Source organism: Balaenoptera borealis (assembly GCF_965194805.1).
Source record: "Balaenoptera borealis genome assembly, chromosome: 20".
Taxonomy (NCBI): Eukaryota; Metazoa; Chordata; class Mammalia; order Artiodactyla; family Balaenopteridae; genus Balaenoptera; species Balaenoptera borealis.
Genome location: NC_138879.1, coordinates 56,515,761 through 56,535,768, shown reverse-complemented (window position 1 = coordinate 56,535,768; position 20,008 = coordinate 56,515,761). Strand labels below are relative to the sequence as shown.

Here is a 20,008-nt window from a genome sequence, read left to right as displayed (position 1 = left end):
GATCTTTCTTTGCATGTTTCCAAATTCAAGCCTCTGAGATGTTTCTTAATCTCAAGAGTTTTCCCCATGAGATGATGATACGTCTTGTAATAGTTCTTAGCATTATGTTCGAAGTGCAGGAAAAAGACTGCAAGATAGCAGAGCAGTACACCATCGAGGGTTCCAAGAAGTCAGATGTGAAATGCAGGGTCTTAAAGTGAACCTCCAGAGGCAAATGTGACCCAAAACAGCTATTATTTTTACAAAGGCACCAGAATTTTTAGGACCCCCCCCATGAATCTACCAATTCAGTCTCTCAAAAAGTATTTAGCAGTCCCTTGCTATTGGCTGAGGCATCTCCAGATACTGAGGATGACACACAGTAATTTAAGGCATGAATAATCTAATGAAGAAGAGAAGATGCCCACACATGAGTCAGATAAATAAAGCGTCAAGCAACACATGATTAAAGAATACATATTCACAGAAGGGTACCGAGGATAAAAGGATGGAACCTTTACATTTGCAAGGGAGAATCTTATAGGAGAGATGGTTGATAAAGGGAATTCTTGATCAAGGGAAAAGCATGCCTAAAAATTGGAATGTGGAATCAACATGGTACCTCCTGGCCAGAGCCAGCTTCATGAGCATATATGACCTGTGCCACAAGCATCCCACGCTCAGAAGGGCCCCGTGCTTAGTTTAACGCTGTGCTGCCACCGCCTGAAATTGTGATCATTTTGAACAAAGGACCCCACATTATAATGCTGCGTTGGGCCCTCACCAGATACGTAGTGTGCCCCAGAACACCAACTTTTCAAGGAGAGGGACTCCTATCGTGGGGTGGTAAGAGATAATACTGGAAAAGGAAGTGGGGATTCATGGACAGAAGGCCTTGAAACCTACGCTGAAGTGTTCAGACTTTATCCTGTAGAAAGATGGCAGTACTGGCACTTTTTTTTTTTAATTAATTAATATATTTTTGGCTGCGTTGGGTCTTTGTTTCTGTGCTTGGGCTTTCTCTAGTTGCAGCGAGCGGGGGCTACTCTTCATTGTGGTGCGTGGGCTTCTCATTGCGGTGGCTTCCCTTGTTGTGGAGCACGGGCTCTAGGGGCACAGCTTCAGTAGTTGCGGCACGCGGGCTCAGTAGTTGTGGCTCGCAGGCTCTAGAGCTCAGGCTCAGTAGTTGTGGCTCACGGGCTTAGTTGCTCCGCGGCATGTGGGATCGTCCTGGACCGGGGATTGAACCCGTGTCCCCTGCATTGGCAGGCGGATTCTGGGAACCACTGCGCCACCTGGGAAGTCCAGTACTGGCACTTTTTGAGCAGCAGAGTTATATGGTAACATTGAGATTTTAGGATACCTAATCTCGTGCTAACACAAATTGCGGAGATGGGGCTGGCGTGAAGACTCTTATCAGGCTCCGTGGGTAAAGCAAGAAAGGTCAGTTGGACATGGTGAGAATGGAGAGGAGAGGGAAGATTTGAGAAACAAGTGGAAAAGAAGAATCACTATGTCTTGATAATAAATTAAAGATGGAGAGAAAGAGAGAGAGAGAAAGAGAGTTAGAGACAGGTGAATCAAATTTACATGACAATTTCTTTCATCAGACTGGCAAAGAAGAAATAAAACCACAAAAACTAAAGAGCTGTTACTATAATTATTGGTAGCAAAACTGGTAGGGCTGTCAGGAGCTTTGAGGCCATGCTTTCATCTGGGAACTTGACAGTAAGGTGAGTGTATTAACATCATTCATCCTTCATTTCACTCTTTCAATATTTATTGATCTCTTACTAAACATCTAGATACCGTTTTAGACATTAAAGATCCAGCTGCAAATAAAGCGGCCACGGACTCTGCCTATGAAAATTTTACAGCCTAGGAGGGAAAAGACATTAAACAAATAATTACAGTTGTGGGTACATTATGAAAGGGAAGCTTCACATCGTTTGGGAATTAGAGAGGCTTTTCTGGTCTTTTCTCCCAGGAAACTTAGGCAAATAAATAAATGGAGTTGTTAAGCCCATGGCACTTAATTTGCTTCCTTTCAGTTCTACTCAACTACAGCCCATTTTGTGTGTGTGCATCCGTGCACATGCATGGGTAAATTCCATTTCCGAAAGACTTGGCTTCCCTGATGAGAAAGGGGGAGATACTGACAATAAAGTCCCTGGCAGAGTGAGGAATAAAAGAGAAAATGAGAAGCAAGTCATACCTGCCTTTCATTCTCTTCTGAATGGTTCTCCACTGGACTTACAAGGAAATGCCTTTCTGATCTGCTATGGAGGTGGTTTTTGTGTAGCTAAGATGTTCCCACAGGATGGCCTCGCTTCCTGATCTCAGTTTTCCCCCAAGGATGGGCATCCCCCCAGCCAGATTGGGCTTTTCCCTAGGAATTTTGGAAATTGGACTGGGCGAGAGCTGTCTACTTGGGAGCTGTCAGCAGTGGCCATTTTCAACCACGTGAACTGGGAAAATGGTGAAGCTGGCCAATAGGGATGGGGAGAGCCAGGGAGAGTGGCCTGAAGGTATGCCAATCCCCAATTCCAGCTCATTCTCCTCCAAGTATCAACCACATTCCTGTTGCCGAGTTCCATGAGACAGCCCAGGATGCTTATAATAAGTGCTCTTTTTTTGTTTAAGCTTGTTCAAGATTTAAGTCTCTACTGGTTGCAAACCAAGAAGCTCCCTACTGATTAGCATTGAAGAGGGGCAGCCGGTGGTGGAGGAAAGCTACCAGCACAAGCAAGCAAAGCTTTGAGATCTATTTTAAAATCCTGGTCCACTAGTCAAAAACTCCTAGGGGTGCAGACCTAGGGTCTGTAGAGGTGGCCAAACATACACCCCAGAGCATGATGCTGGCAGACCCAGGAAGCCAAGTTAAGCATGTCATGGGAAGCATCCTGGACGGTTGTTAATGTTGAGTCCTCTCTAGCCGATGCCAGGTAAAGACCACAAGCCCTGGACACGACAGAGGAATAGTCGGCTGAAAGCTCTCCCCTCAGAAGGGGCATTCGTATCTGTCCATAATTTTGGCCTTGAACTTCTTTTTGTTGAGCTCTACCCTGAGTTTGGCTGGATCAACCTTCATGTACGACCCCCGACTTTGACATCATTGCCTTCAAGGACACCGTCAGGCACAGGGCAGTGGAGGATTTCCTGGCAAGTAACAAGCAGGACCACCACTGGAGGTTTCAGGGACGCTCAGAGCTGGAAGCTGATGTTGTCGGACACAGATTGTAGAAATAACTGCCCTCTTCTTGCCCAACGGGTGGCCCACTCACAGAATTCTTTCCTTTCCCTGGCATTTTCCGACTCTGGGACAAACCCCCTCCCCAGGAGCAGCTTGCGTCACTCGTGGGTCTGATGTTTTCTTCCTTGGGGTACACGGGCATCAACCCGCCTGGTACAGAGGAGACAGGGGGATGAGAACTGAGAGAATGTGGCCTTTTAGGCCAGGCTGTCTACACTGTTCCTGCCCCAAGCCTGGCCGTGTTTCCCAAACAAGGCTGAAAGCCAGCGATTATTTCTGTGTGTCCTGCTGACATCTGAGCACGCCCTGCTCCTTGCCTTCAGAGTCCAGGTACCAATAATAACCGTTCCCTTGACCAAGCGTTGCCCTGTGTGCAGCCAAGTGGTCACAGTGACCAGGAAGGACAGAAGCTGACCGTGTACCCATCCGTCGCTGGGGGCATCCAGAGAAGAGGCAGAGAAAATGACGATCAGGTGACTAACGCGCCCTTTGTGGTCTGATGGAGAAGGGGAGCCTGGGCGGCCGGACTGGCGTTAGTGGTCTTCACAGATGAGCAGACACGCAGGGAGAGGCTGGGACCAGGCACCACTGTTCTTTCTTGATCTCACGAGATGTCCCAACTGCGCTTCCTTCGAGGAGATTGAGACACACGAATTCAGGCCAGCTTCCAGCGTTGGGCACGTGTTGGGTAAAAACCAGGGGAATATTCACATCCAAAGAGCACCAGCTCAGGATGACCACGCGGTTATTTCAATGATCAAGCCTCACGCACAGTCTCAAGTTTGAGAAAGATGTCTGTTCACACAAACACTGCGAAGCGATCCTTTCCCTAAGCACCACACTCTCAGTTTGTCAAAACAGTTGAAGAAGACTAATTCATGCCTCAAAAGGAATTCTCTCTCACGCAGCCAGCTGCCAGGTTTGTGAGCTGAAGGCTTTTATGTTACAACATCTCAGGACACTACAGGCAGGAGGAACGCAGGCCTCGAGCGGACGTGCCGTGGGGCTGACGATGCCACCAAGGGGACAGAAGGTGCAATTTGCCTGCTCTCGGGGAGGACGGGATGAGAAAGCCAGCTCTGGCCAGCCCAGGTGCCTGTGAGAAGCAGTACAGAGTAGGAGTTGCAGACGTAGGCTCTGAAGCCAGGGGTGCATACGTTCAAGTCCTAGCTTTTCCATTTACTAGTCGTGGAGTCTTGTGAAACGTCCTTCGGGGCTGGGTTCTCCAGTTTCTCCATCTGTGAATGTGGGGGGACGGAGGGGGACCCAGGGTACCACCCCACAGGACTGCTGTGAGGATTCAGTTCGTACACGTGAGGCACTAGGAGCAGCGCCCAGCAAACAGGGAGCACCCAATCATTCCTGGGGTGCTCTACTGGGACTGCGGTGCGTCTCCCCAGAGCCATCCCCGCGTGGGGAGGGCCAGCCAGCGTCAGGCCACGCTGTCACCAGAACTGCCCGCTGAGCCCTGACCACTCGGCTGCAGGGAAAGTTTTTCCTCCGTCACAAATAGGTCCCTGAAGCGTGGAACAGAAACTCGGCAACTGACATAAACAATTTCAAACAATCATTTTAGAAGACAAATGGCTCCATGTGGGCATCAAGATTCCTCCAGAGGCTTTCCCCACTTGTTTATGTGTTCCATGGCCTAGAGCCACGAGTGAATTAGGTGGACAGCATGCCACCCCGGGGGGCGGGGGGCGGGCAGGAGGGGCCTGGGGAACCAGAACCTGCTGTTTGACCTGCTTTCCTTGAAAGCTGGTGCTGGGGCGGGGGGTGGTCCTGGAGGAAAGGGACTTGGATTTTCACCTCCCAGGGTCCACCCTTCATTGGGAGGGGTCACGAGATCCAGGTTCAGCCCTGCTCCGCCATGTTTCTGCGTGTGAATTTCAGTGGGTCACGAGCCCTTTCGGAACCTCATTTTCCCACCCCTGTGAGGAAGGTATCATTAGACCCATTTCACAGGGTCACTGCCGTGATCAAACTAAGACTCTGTGAGCCGGGATAAATGACTACACAAACATTCAAGAGGTGAACGCAGGCATCCAGGGAATACCTGGATGAGAACTGGTAAGAAAGGCGAATTAGAACTTGGAACCAAGGGTGTGCTTTACGAGGGCAAGGAAAAGGAATTCTCTCCAAATTAAGGGGAAATTTTTCATTCCACATCGCTGTAGTCCTGGAATAGAGACTGAAGTTCTTTTGAGATCCTAAGTGAAGCCTGGGGTATACTGTGCTAGCACTGAAAGCACATAGTGCCTCTTCTGATTATAAAACATATTTCCATTTCATTAGCTATTCTTTGAAAGTACCATATATAACATGCATGTTATATTACATTTCAGTGTCTTCAAACATTCTCCCTTTGTTGAGCATTTCGAGTTTTTCCTTCAATTTTTCTGTAGCATGTGTAACACTACAAAGAATATAGATCTTTGACTCGTCATATGAAGTATATAGTATATACATAATATACAATAGACATATATATATATATTATATGCTCACACCATTATATAATCATGATATATATAACAGTGATTGATATATATAAATATATATAATATATAATAGTGTGAGTATATATATATATATATATGTACACATATACTGTACCTTTAAAGTTTGAGAAAATAGTAAATGTAGGTATATTAAAATTTTTTTTAAGCGTTAGAAAATAATCTTGGCTCTACTGTTTTTACAAGGTTTTGAAACAACCAAACATAACATTTAAGAACATTTTCCGTCCCTGGGACATTCCATGGTGCTGGGTTCTAGTCTATGTGCTAAGACCAGAACCTTCTGCAGAGACTGGTACTCTACTAAAGCCAAAGGCTGCTTTGCCATTTCTATGCCTATTCTGTTCTCCTCTCCCAGCTAATACTGTGTCGAACTTGCTGAATTTCACCTCTCCCTCTAATCTAGCCCTTTGAACCTTGAAGCCAGTGCAGATGGCTACTACGTGCAAAGAACGCCCAAAGCAGAGGGACCATTTATTTTGCTGAGAGCCACTGGCCTTGAAAAAGCCAGGCATCGGCCCATCCTTGCACCATCGATGTCTTCCCAGGCTGCATGTTCCTCAGAGGATCACATGGAGAACTTGAATCTGGGAGCCCAGAACTCTGGTTCTAACTCTAATGAGTAAGCTTGGGCAGATTTCTTAATGTCCCAGACCCTCAATCTCCTCATCTGCACGACCAGTTTTGTAATCCCACAGAGTTGTTATGAAAATATAAGCATATCAACTTGAGAGTTTAATGCACCATAAAAATAAAAGGTATTATAATTTAGCAGACTGCTGTCTGATCCTCAAACACTGTTCCCTCTGGAGAGAGCTCTTTGCCTTGGTTTCAGTTTTAGAAAGAACGATATTTCCGATTATAAGGGTGGAGGAGTTGGGCTCTCAGTGGAGCCCGAAGAACAGCCATGAGCCACGCTAATCCTTACAGCCAACTGGTAACCTTGCAAGGTCCCAGACAAGGCCTGGGGCTCTCATCGGAAACACATAAAGACCTGAGCCGGACAACACCTACCCCTGTCTGGAGAATGCAAATGATAATAATGCCTTTCTCAAAATTTTCTTTGAAAGTGAAGGAGTAAGTGATAGTACGTATATAAATCACTTTATAGAATACAGTGTAAATTCTATAATGATAATGAGTATCTGCAACATTCTCAACCACCACCTGGGGTAAAAAGAAACGAGAAGAACTAGCAGCAAATCTCACGAGGTAACCACAAGGTGGTTGTAAATTTAGAAACAATATGATATTTTATAATAATATTGAAGTAATTTTAAATATTGCAGATTAACCTCCTATAGCATATTGATATAAATAACGATATAATCATGAATATTGATCTGTGAATAAAACCATTACCATTAATGGAGTACACAAGTACATCCCTGCACTAGGTCAAATACCTTTTTTGTCATTTCACTGAAGCCTCACAAAATTTCCACAGGGCAGGCAATTGTGTTCCCACCTTCACAGACGAAAAAGTGGAGAGCTTGAAGGATATGCTCAAGTTCATACGACCAGGAAAGGTGGAGCCAGAATTTGACCCCAGGTCAGCGAGACTGAAGGGCTTGTATCACAATATACACATTAGAATTTTCCAACATAAATTAATCGGAGGGGTTGCCAACGTTCAGTCTCAGCTGCGGACCAAGTTTTCTTGGTTGTAGTCTGAATGTGAATGTGCTCTCGGATTGGTGGGAATTTATAACAACTTAAACCTCCTAGGTGTTCAGCCAACCTGTTTCAGCTGCTCCTCAGTTCAGGAATCTTTCATCTCCTATGACTGCATGGCTTAAAACTGAATACGCAAGCAATGTCCACTGCTAATTCATGTATTACCAAAGTTATTCCTGCTTACTATAGAAGATACAGGAGACACTGAATAGATCATCAAAATAAGGAATATAGGAATATAAGAAAGAATAGAAGAAAAATTAAAAATACTCATTTTCTCACCACCCAAAGATAATCACTGAGAATGGATCCTTCTAGGCTTTGTTCTAGGCTTGAATGCTTTTGGTATATTTGTGGTGTGTTTTGATCCCTAACTTGCTGAGCTTAAAATATTTCAGCTATCAAAGTATTTTTATCAGCTATCAAAGAAGCAACTGAGTGTCCATCAACAGATGGATGAAGATGAATAGATAAAGAAGATGTGGTTTATTTATACAATGGAATATTACTCAGCCATAAAAAAGAATGAAATTTTGCCATTTGTAGCAACATAGATGGACTTGGAGGGAATTATGCTAAATGAAGTATGTCGGTCAGAAAAAGACAAATACTGTATGATACCACTGATACGTGTTATCTAAAAAATACAACAAACTAGTGAATGTAACAAAAAAGAAGCAGACTCACAGAACAAACTTGTGGTTACCAGTGGGAGGGGGGAGGGGCAATAAACGGGTGGAGGAGTGGAGGTACAAACAACTGGGTATAAAATAGGCTCAAGGATATATTGCACAACATGGGGAATATAGCCAATATTTTGTAGTAACTGCAAATGGAAAGTAACTTTTAAAAACTGTATAAAAAGTTTAAAAATACAAAAACATTATCTTTTTTTTCACTGCCTTTTGATCAAGAAATGAGCATGATATTTAGAATTTACTGGCATTTCTGTGTGTGTTTGGGGAGAGTGCTAAATTTAAAACTGTCTTCTAATATTTTATGTCATGTCACTTATTTATTGTATAACTGAAAGTTTGTGCCCTTTTACCAACCTCTCCATATTTCCCCCACCTCCCAGTTCCTGGCAACAAACACTTGACTCTCTGTTATCTGATATTTCTTACATGTTTAGTGTCTTAGGGCAAGTCTGTTCTTGTTGCTGTTGGTTTTCAAAAATCTCTTGAAATTTTTTAATCAGATAAACTGAGATTAAAATACTCAAGTTTCATTAAAAGTCCTGGGATTTGGGAGAGATGCCATATATAATTTACAGGTTAATTAGTATTAGAAACAAGTAGCTTAGTAAATCGCTATTTAGAAAATCACGGACAACAATGGCAATTGGGTATAAACCTGAAGTTGTAGCCCAAGACTACACTGGAATGTAGAATTAAAACCACTGGGCCAGCTGTGTGCGTATGGGATGGGTGGTGGAGAGGGAGGGTGGGAGAAGCGAGGTTTAGCTTGTGATAGAGATGGTCATCATGGCACAGATGGGATCAGACCTAGTCTCTGCCGTTTACCAGTTATGTTACTCCGACTAAGTTGTTTAACATCTTGAGCCTCAGTTTCCTCATCTATAAAATGGAATAAGCATACCTGTCTCATAGCATTTTTTGTAAGGATTAAATGAGATACTGAAAATGTCATAGATAACAGGTTCTCAGTAACTTCTGGTCCTCTTCTCTTCTCCTTTGACGAAGCATCAATCATATTTGGTAAAACGGTCACATTTGGTCCCCAAATAGCAGATCACACAGAGGTAGCCAAAGGTTTCCAAAGGTATCAGGTACTTGTGGCTCCTTTTCCTTTTCATTCTTGACTGGAAAGGTGTGAAAAGCTCACTGAACACCAGTCCGCATTGGATAAGTATCCAAGATGACTCTGAGTTAGTTCTATCACAGGGTCAAATATTCACTGCCATGTGGAAAAAAGGACTACGGTTAAGCTTGGTGCATTGTTAAGTGCTCCAGAAATACAAGCTACCATAGTGGTTCATAAAGATTCCTATCCATGATTCCCACACTTGGATATTTCCTCTAAAGGATGAGTATCCTACAAAACAATCCAGAGGAAGAAAAAGTTCATGAAGATTTTCATAGTAGTGTTATTTATAACATAAAAATTATAACTGGCTTAATATTCCAATACAAGTGGAATTATTATGTACTCACTTGGTGGAATAGGACACGGTCCTTAAAACAAGAATTATGCTACTATGCAGCAGCTTGAACAACTGCTTATGATCTCATGCTGACTGATAAAAGGGCTGAGTTTAACTTAGGCATACGCTCTGACCATAGCTTTGTAACGTTCTTTACGCGTCTGCACAAGGGCAGGAAGGGAACACAAAATAGCAAAGACATTTGAAGTATTGAGGAAATGATTGTTCAATGAATGTTGAATAGCATTTTCTTGGAGTTAGCCTGTTTTGAAGCCTCACTGCCCTGTCTGGAGCTTGAGTATCAAAAAGTTCCACGTGGAACTTTCCCTCAGACCAAGAAACCAGCCCAACCAGTCATGACGACAACAAAGTCGAATGACTTCCTGAAAGGAGAGTGTTTCCCCGAAGTAGGAAAGTCAAAACAGCTTATGGGGTATTTTCCAGTCATTATCTGTGAAATAGGGATATTCCTGGGGGCTATTGGACTATATTTTATGAGAAAGAACTGATGACTTTGCACTACTTAAGAGTCCAAGGGGAAAGAGATGCAGATTGAAGGATGGATAACTTGTTTGAGTGGCAGTTCAAATTGAGATGTTAGGCAAGACATGCTAAGAATTTGAGAGGCTGTGTATTCACTGATCATTGCTGCACATACCAAGTGATGGTTAAGGTCCTATACGGGGGAACCCAGTAAATATATTTTACAATATTACAGTGGCTTAATCCACTGTTTCTACTGCTTTCTCTAATGATCTAAGGTGGCTGAATACAGCAAATGTCAACTGGTGTGATTGAAATGTGAGAGAACTACTCTAGTGGTATCTACAGAGAAGTAGGAGAATTCATCTTCCTTCAACCAACAGGAGAAAACAATGAAATTATTCTTCCTTCATTGGTTTCTGAGGGCACTTTGCTGTGCTCTGTAAAAAATGAAAGTCAGGAATCAGCCTTATTTATTCTGAATTTCTGGGAATAAATGACACATTATAAAAAATTTGGAGACCCTTGTATTTTCCTCTAAGAATGATAATGCAAATGTAGTTAGGTAAAGCTTGACTTATCAGCTGTTCTGGATGATATCAGAATAGAAATTAGTGCAAATTACTGACTTAAACAAACACTGTCTGCTTAATAAAGTTGAACAAATACTAAAATCATAAGGCTGCAAAAAACTATTATTTGGCTAATGGGTGGTTTTGTTTTCTTTTTTTAAATCCTATTTATGTCTATCAAAACCGCTACTTCATGCTTCTCTCTTGTGCAATTCACATGCCACCAGGTCAAGTAATCCCTTCCCATGTGGAGAATGGAGACGTCCTTCTGCAGAAGAAAGCCTTGATAATTCTACAAAACTCTTTCCCTCACAAATGGCAGGGATCATTTTACCAGTATGGAAACAGATGCCCAGTGAGCTGCGCTGACTTTCCCAAGATCATGGAGTCAGAGAGTGGGCGTAATGGGTTCCCCCCACAGTTCTGCCCACAGGAGAGCGGGCATGAGACTGGAAAGACTGATACCTGGGAAATACACCTGCCAGCTTCACTTTCCTGATCTGGGCAGAGATTCAAGATAGCTCGTCACCATCTGCTAGAGGACCAGTGAGTTCGTGCTAGTAAGATGGAAATAAAGGAGATGAGAGACCACTTCGTGTTCTAACATCTCCTGTTCGGGTCTGGCTTTTTTGAGGTATGTAAAATCCTCAAAGTGCTGGGTTGAGCACTTCTGCTTCTGCCAGGCACTTGTTATTCTCCAGTTCAACCCAATTAGATCAGAATCCATTCAATTTGGCTCAGTCCTATTCGACAAACTCCTACTGTGTCTGTCATATACTGTAGCAGATAAAAGATGAATGCCACTCTTCATGGTCTTAAAAAACTTACGTTTTCAATTTTTTCAAAGACCCCAGATACACATAATTGGATTCATCATCACCCCTGGTCCAAGTCACACTGTCATCATTGGCCCATGAATGAACATTATTTAATTCATTTGCTGAATAATCAATGTGCATGTCACCACTGTTCAACCTAAGACCACCACCAATAACCTTTCTCCTACTCAGGCTCCACGCCTAGCTCTTCCCCTTGCCTCTCCTACTGCAGAGGTAACTACTTTTCTGAATTTTGTATTTATATTCACTCACTCTTTTTTTGTTCTAGTCTTAAGCACCACTCCCTCAATATGCCTAAAATATATATAAAAACATAGACTGGTTTCTTTTGTTTCTGAATAGTCTTTGGGGGGAAAATAAAATGTATCTATTCAAGGCATTGTTAATGGTGCCTTATCTATGCCAATCACTGTGCGAGGTGCCGGGGAATAAAGCAGTGAAAACGAACAAACAGACAAAAATTCCTGCCCTCATGGACAAATAACCAAATGATCAAGTAAAATGTTTAGTGTTCTCCATAGTAATAGGAGCTATGGATAACAATAAGGCAGGTTAGGTGCAGGGGGAGAGTTTGGGGCTCTTGCTGCAGTAATTAAGATGCTGGGGAAGGCCACCTGGTATACGAGGTGAATGCTATGGTCTCAGTAGATGCGCTGGCCCCTGAATGTTCCACTAGCTTTAAAAAAAAAGATTTAAAATTCCCATTTGGGACTTAAACCACACTCATCTTTTAAGATCCCGCTAACTGTGCTCTCATGTGGACTTCTAGAAGGCTTGCAGGAACCACGCACAGGGTATTAGAGGGTCAGCTCTAACATTCCACGTGAGGACGTGTGATGGGTCTTTTCTGCTTCCCAATCGAACCCCCAGCTCCTAACACGGTCTCCATTACAAGGGAAACATGGAAGAAATATTCCTGCATGTTTGTTGAATGAATGAATAAATACGTAACTCTCGTATAGCATTTTTTCAGCACCTTTCAGGCTGCCTGTGAGGTCCTTGGGAACATGGGTTATAATCCTCTGATGGATATTCCTGGGGTGGGGCATTGGTGCCAATACATAACAGAGGTTTGAGCAGTGAGAGGGGGACCCAGCACGGGAGGAAGCAGCCAGGAAGGAAAAGCATCAGTGTGCTCACCTGGCTGGGTGCGGAGGGCCTGCCAGCTTCCTAGATACAGAGATGAACCCCATTCGAGAAATCACTGTCGGAAACCGTGAGTTCTTCTGTCCATGAAGAATTCTCCACAATGTGTTTGTCCAGCTAAACTGGCCCTCTGAGATGCTGTGTGAATAAAGGTGAAGCATGTCTCGGAATCCCTGCCTTTCAGAAGCTCATAATAGACATGAGAAATAGTAAAGGCTTCAGAAATCCTGCAATTAAAAATCCAACTTAATTTTTCACTATACTTTGCTTCCCTCTTTTTTAAATTTCCTGCTGAACAACTTTAACATACTGTGGAGTTAGTCTTCTGTGGGCCTCCCTGGGGAAAACACAGGTATTATGGCTGAATAATCTATATTAAAGGAAAAGTGCTACAGAACAAAGTCTGTAGGAGAGAGGCATGTGGAGGGGTTATAGTTAGGAATGCCTTATTGGAAGCTGCTGTCACAGGCAGAATAATGTCCCCTCCTCAAAGATGTCTACATCCTAATCCCTGAAACCAATGAATATGTTACCTTACATGGTCCTATGGACTGAATTGTGTCCTCCACACACCAGATTCACATGTTGAAGCTCTAACTCCCATATGTGATAGTATCTGGAGACGCGGGCCTTTGGAAATGATTAGGTTTAAATGAGGTCTTGATGGTGGGGCCTTCATGATGAGATTAGTATCCTTGTGAGAAGAGATCAGAGAGCTCGCTGTCTGTCTCTCTTTCTCTGTGTCATGTGAGGACACAGCGAGAAGGTGGCCGTCTGCAAGCCAGGAAGAGAGCTCTCACCAGAACCTTTCCATGATGGCACCCTGAACTTGGACTTCCAGCCCCCAGAACTGTGAGAAGATAAATTTCTGTTGTTTTGCTACCCAGTCTATGGTATTTTGTTACAGTAGCCCATGCTGACTAAAACGCATGGCACAGGGGAATTAAGGCTGCTAATCAACTGACCTTTTAAAATAGGGGGATTATCCTGTATACTTTATGTTTATTAGCTTATAGTTAGCTCTGAGTGCAGGGGTAAAATCTCACTAATTTTTGAATTCCCGGTATCTGTCATAGTACCTGGCATATAGTAGGCTCTGCCTTTGTGGTTACAGGAAAATGTTGTAACCATGGGCAAATGAGAGATATTTTGACAGCACATTAAGTAAACAAGTAGTAAATTTTTATATCACTGAAATAATTTTATTTCAAAATTCATCTTTGTTTTAACATTAGAATATATACCAATATTCTACTGGTCATTTCAATAGCAAAATGGAATTCGGGAATAGATATTTGTGCTCCAGTAAATGTCACACCCAAAAGTTGTCAAGGAAATTTAGAAAAGAAGACTGAACATATGAAGCAATTGAAATGATTGTCTTAGAATAATCATATCTTAGAATAATCTTAGAATAATAATGGGTTAATTCTAAAGATGGCAGGTGTGAATTATTCATTTATCCACGTGAGAAAAATTTATTGAGCATCTACTCTATGTCTGGTTCTCTGAGGATACGACAGCTAAAAAATGTCATAGTAACACTTTTATGAAGTTTATAGTCTTCAGAAGTTTACAGAAGTACTCAGGGCCATTCATTTGAGGAAAATATCAAATCTTAGGGCTGGAGGCAACTGCAGAGATGAACCAGTCAAATCCTCTGTTTTGTAGATGACAAAAATGAGATCTGAAAAGGTCAATTAAATTAGGTAAATACATATAGTTTTATAGCCTAGTTGCCACAGAAAATGCAGAGTGCCTAGTTCAGGTGAAAGTATGCTCCCAATATAGGCTAAAAAATTAATCATTGTTTATCTGAAATTCAAATTTAATTAGGCATCCTGTATTTTTATTTGCGAAATCTGACAACCCTAAATTTTCGGGGGATGGAGGTAAGGTCATGGCAGGAACCAGAGTCTGCCTTTGTATGAGCTGTTTGGGAAGAAGAGAAAAAAGAGAAAGAAGCAAAAGAAACACAATAGTTCTTAGAAGGGAAACCCACTAATGAACCCCTCTCTCTCCTTTTGATCCTTTGTACATGGTGGGTGGGGGTGTGTGTGTGTGTGTATACACACGTATGGGTACTTGTGTCTTATTGACGCAAGGATTATGGTATTGAGGAAAATTACTGACAGTGATACTGATTACAGATACTGACATAAGAGTGAAAAGATGAAAAACAATAAAAATGTGGTTAGTTTAAAAGCAACACTAATGACTGCATTTAAATAAACTGCCTCTGATTTATGCCCAACTGGCACACAGCCCAATCACAATTTTGCTTATTCCCAATCTTTGCATTTTCAGAGAACCATAACATGTTTCTAAAGGGTCTGAGAAATCACCTAGTCCAACCTTGACATTTACAGATGAAGTAACCAAGACTCAGAAGAAGTGACAAACCCAGGACTACCCTGCCTAAGAATTTAAATAATAGAACAATATTTTTTGAGGGCTTACTAAGTGCCAGTCATTTTTCTAAATGCTCTACTTGTAGTATCACATTTAATCATCACAACAATCCTATAATCATTCTCATCATTCAAACGAAGCAAATTGAGGCAGATAAAGTTATGTAATTTAGCTAAGGTTCGAGGTTATACAGCCGATAAGGAGAAGTACCTGCTAAAAACCCAGAGAGTTTGGCACCAGATCTGCACATTCAATCGTGAAACCCTGCAGCCTCTCCAGTAAGATGAGTTTATATCACTAAACACGTTCATCCATGTAAACTTTCATGTTTATTGCTCCAGTAGCACGGCTTTGCAGTTAATAACAAGGTCACTGGAATACAGCTTATAGAAAGTCAGTTGGAAGCTGTTACCATACATGTCAGTTTCAGAGTCAAAACAGTTACCTGCTCCCTTACAAACAAACCAGCCCTACACACAGGCCCCTTGGTATGATCAATTTCGTTTTCTTTATTTTTTTTTTTGAAACTTTTAAAATGAAATACACCAGAGCCTACTATCAAAGCAAACATTAGCCCTGAGATAGAGTTTTATGAGTTCACCTTTTGAGTAGTTTGTGAAAGAAAAGAAGACGAAAAAAAGAAAACAAGAGAGAAAGAGAGAGAGAGAAATCAAAACAGAGAAGAAGCCTTCTTTATTCATTGTTAGCCATAAAATAAATGGAGGACTCTTAGGAAGAGGCCCTCTTGTTCGCATGCTGCCAGCCAGACTTATGTGCTCCCACAGCTAGGGCTGTAACTATCTCCAGCAAGAATAATCCCCGTCCTCAACATTACATTTACTTAGTTTTACATTCAACTTGTCTTCTTCTCTATCTTTCAGGAGATTATCAACCCCTTGCATTCAGAGGACCAAATCACTTTGTCCATTTCCAGACCCCGTTTCCCTGTTTATCAAAGGTAGAGGATTAAGCCTGCCTATGTCTGCTTGGATAGCGTGTCTTCCCAAAGCAATCCTTCCTGTGACACAGAAGCCTGTCCCAGTTTAAAAAAAAAAACGAAAGTGAGGCTGCCATCGGGATTCTCGGAAGCTCCAGGGTCTAGGTCTGCAGGGTCCACCTGGGAGACACCAGGACTCCGCCGACCCGCCAAAGCAGGAATTAGGAGCACTGTCTTCCTGGCCTCTGCACTGCGGCTGAAGGAAGCATTCGTTCGATAAGTTTCACAATTCTACTATCAAGTACATCACCAAGTCCATCCAGAGACAGACCAGCTCCTCCCCTGCCCCTGCAGGAAACTGGCAAGGGTGCCTTTGAAATGAGCATAGCTTCTTGCAAAACAAATCCACATCCTCTCTCCTTCAGAAAGGTGGCAGTGTTGCCCTGCGGTTTTGACCAAATTGCAAAGCGGTGGCCATGTCTCTCGTGGATTAACAGACCAACCACCTCACCTCACCACGGAAAGGAAAGGATGGATTAATCCACTGCAGAACCTAGTGCCTGGCAGACCTGCCCCGGATCTGCGGGGCACTGAGTCTTGCAGCTGCCTCCGTTCTCAAGTTTTCATCTCGCTTTGACGGTACAGAGCCATAGAAAATCTCCAGTGGACCCCACAGACATCTAAAAGCCAGGAGCGTCTAAGCAAGTCCCAGAGGACCCTACTTTCCAGCATCCACTCTTCTCATTTTTTGGTAACATCCGTCCAAGTGAAATGCTGCGTGGTCCCACTTAGAAGGGCTATGGAAAACTTAGCAAACTATGCCAGCATCCTTCTAACACCTGTTATGGGAAATGTTCACATCACAGTTTATATAAAGTGACCCATCTTCTAAGCGGACGTTGTACCATTTATTGAGCAGTTTGTTACCACTTTTATAAAACCGATATTCTACACAGAGCTATTGAGAAAGAACCAAAGAAGTCTCCCCGTCTCAGTGTGGAGACCCACACACATCAACACCTTCCAGGGGCGAGTTGCCACCCTATGTGTGAGGCAGTTAAAGGCCCGTCTCCTCTCCACTCACCTTCACTCAGCGTCCTCTGAGAAGTTCCTCTATCGCCACTAACACAGAAATTTGGGGGGAAAGTCTCCATTTATAAACATCAGATGGTTTGGGAAAAAATATTTGTGGCACTGGACTTCTTTTTTTCCTACAGTGATGTCATTTTAAATACTTGGTGTGCTCCAAATTTGCTATTTTTACTTCCCCCAAGTGACTTTTTTTGGGAAATACATTTGTTTGGATTAGCTCCATTTGAAGTGACTCCTGTATCTAATACAACAGCATCAGGTTCATGGTCTCAGCAATTCTGACTGATACTGTGCAGCTCTCCAACTTGAAATCCCCTATTTGCTCATTTTCAAGGTTATTCCTGTTGGATGGACCCCTCCAGAATTTCTACTCGCAAATATAGAGACAGAAGTAAAAGGACTGGCCTTTTCACAAACAAAAACCACACTCTATGACTCAAAGCATTTACAACAGAAGACATTAAAGGCCCCCCAAGGCACATAAAATTCTTCACTTGCCAAATGTGCTTTTGGGGAACAGAGTTGAAGTAGCCAAGGCGCTGGCTTTGAAACATTTATTGGAAAGCAGTGTGGAGTTGAGACGTGCAGAAGAGGAAAAGTTGAAGAAGGAATGCCAAGTGCCTTAGCCCTACCTGATCTGAACTTGCTCCTAATCAGCAAAGAGTGCTCAGACCCCAGGAGTGTCATGTTGAGTCTCAGCGAGCCGCTGGTCCCTTGGCCAGATGGCCCCTGACTTCCACCAGGAACGGGCTCCCGGGAGCCCAGTTGACCGCAGTTAACAACCCAGAATTCATCCAACTCTCCGCGAGCTCCCCCGGGTAGGAGTACAGTGGCAGCCAGTGACCGAAACCAGTGTCCCCAGAAAAGTGGCGGCCTCGCCGCGCGGGGCTACTCCACTCTCAGCTGGCGGGACCCTGCGCCTCCTCGGGGTCTGGCGGGGCGCCGCGGCATCCCAGGCGTGCGCGGCTGATGTCATAGGCTGCCCGCGCTCCTCGAGCATCCCCACCACGCCTTTATGAAGGTCCCCAGTTTGCTATCTGATCCTTTTTTACTACTGACAGGAGCTCAGCCAATCAGGAGTGGCGAGCGGGGCCCGGGACTCGGAGCAGCCGGAGGAGTCCCGGGAGCCGGTCTGAACTCTTGGCTGCGGGCGGCGCGGGGGCGGGCAGCAGGGATGCGGAGGGCGCGCGCGGGGGGCGGAGCCTGGAGCCGGGAGCCGCGGGGAGGGGAGGGGCGCCGCGCTGCGTCTGGCGCGCAGGTGGGCGGGCCAGGTGGGAGGGTGGGGACCCCGGGGGGGGAGGGGCGTGGCCCACCCCGGGAGGGGACTTGCGCGCCCGCGCACCCGGGGCGCACCGCGCTTGGCAGGCAGGCTGGCTGGACCCCTGGCAAATAACCGAGGCTTCCAACGCACCAGGGTGCGCACATTCTCCGTTTGCGCAGGCAGAGACAGAGCGTACATGTCGCAGTTCCCGTATGAAACCTGGATACACGTCCACGGAAAAAACGGAACGCCTTTCGTTTTTCTGGGATATGCTCTTTTTGGACAAACCTGACTCAGGCTGCCTGCAGGTGCAGCCAGGACACAGTGCTCTCCCTCCTGGGGGAGATACACGAGTTGGAAGCCCTTTGGGGGCGCTCAGTGGAGTGGGACTCAGGGAGGGAGGGTGTCTGGAGCAGAGGGATGTCCGAGCCGGGTTTGGGCTCAGCTTGTAAAGGCTAAAAGACTTTTCCCACGAGCGAGTCCCGAATCCAACACCAAGTGATTGCGCATCCAGAACGTGCCAGGTGTGATAGGCTCGTCTGTAAATAAAACAAAGACCTGCTCTCGAGAAGCTTGCTTAATCGTTGCCAGCACAGAAAATAACACCGAACTATATACACACAGAGTGCTGGGTTGAATTTATTTGCAACCTTCTATGCACGTGGGCGTCGAAGTATCATCTACTACATGCACGCCTGCTTATGTCTGAGAGCGCTAAAGCCTTCAAAGATCCGTGGGTGACAGATGAAGACCTGATATGACCACAGCTCCTGGGACAGCTTCTAATGCTCTGAGTTTGGGCCTTGCCCAAATTCTCGGATCCTTGAGTTCACCCTTTGGAACTGACCAGTCGTTGGTATAAATGAGGTCTTCCGGACTAGACCATTTAATTCCTGATACGTCAGAAAGGCGGAGCAATCCCATCCTTGTTCCTCTTGGGGACAGAGTCCTGTCCCCAGAGGCCTGTTTACGGGGCATGAGATGTGCATGAGTATCTCAGTCATTACGAAACATACTCATACACAAGGCATCTCTTTCCTAGTCCCACTGGAATAAATTATCACAATTTGAGTGGTTTAAAGCGACAAGAATTTATTATCTTGCAGTTCTGGAGGTCAGAAGTCCTAAGTGGGTCTCACTAGGCTGACATCACAGTATTATCAGGACTGCTTTCCCTTGTGGAAGATTTAGGGGAGAATAGTTTCCTTGCCCTTTCCAGCTTCTAGAGGGCGCCCATGATTTTTGTCTCTGGCTTCTTCCTTCACGTTCAAAGCCAGCATGATGGGTCAAGTTCTTCTCACGTGATATGGCCCTGCCCTTTCGTCTCTGCCTCCCTCCTCATTTTAAGGACCTTGTCATTATACTGGGCCCACCTGGATAAACCCTGTTGTTAAGGTCAGCTGATTATCGACCTTCATTCCACCTGCATCTTTAACCCTTCTTTGCCATGTGATGTAACATACAGATTCCTGGGGTTTAAGATGTGAACATAGCGGGTAGGGGCATTATGATATCTGTGACACAGAGTGACCCCTCTTCCTACCAGCCTGTTCTTGTCCTCAGTTGAACCCCAGGCTCCTGATCTTCAATGAAAAGAGGTCAAGTGGAGGGAGGTTTGGGAATAGAGACGCCCAGGAGCCTGGAAGAACCCTGGCCAGCTTTCGGATACCTGTG

The 20,008-nt window shown here is 44.4% G+C and overlaps 1 protein-coding gene across 7 annotated transcripts in view; it reads right to left on the bottom strand.

Moving 5' to 3' along the window:
* MYOCD (myocardin) overlaps positions 1-20,008 on the bottom strand; it is a 250,760-nt gene that overhangs the window by 71,809 nt on the left and 158,943 nt on the right. For 5 of the 7 annotated variants that reach the window (XM_082373270.1, XM_082373274.1, XM_082373271.1 and 2 more), the window contains exon 1: positions 17,706-18,205. The exons of 1 other annotated variant lie outside the window; for it this stretch is intronic. In XM_082373270.1, the coding sequence (XP_082229396.1) occupies positions 17,706-17,760 (55 nt within the window). In that variant the 5' untranslated portion in view covers positions 17,761-18,205. Of the gene's footprint in view, positions 1-12,626; positions 12,771-17,705; positions 18,206-20,008 lie in introns of those variants that run through there. One more of the 7 variants, XM_082373275.1, reaches the window with a different exon arrangement.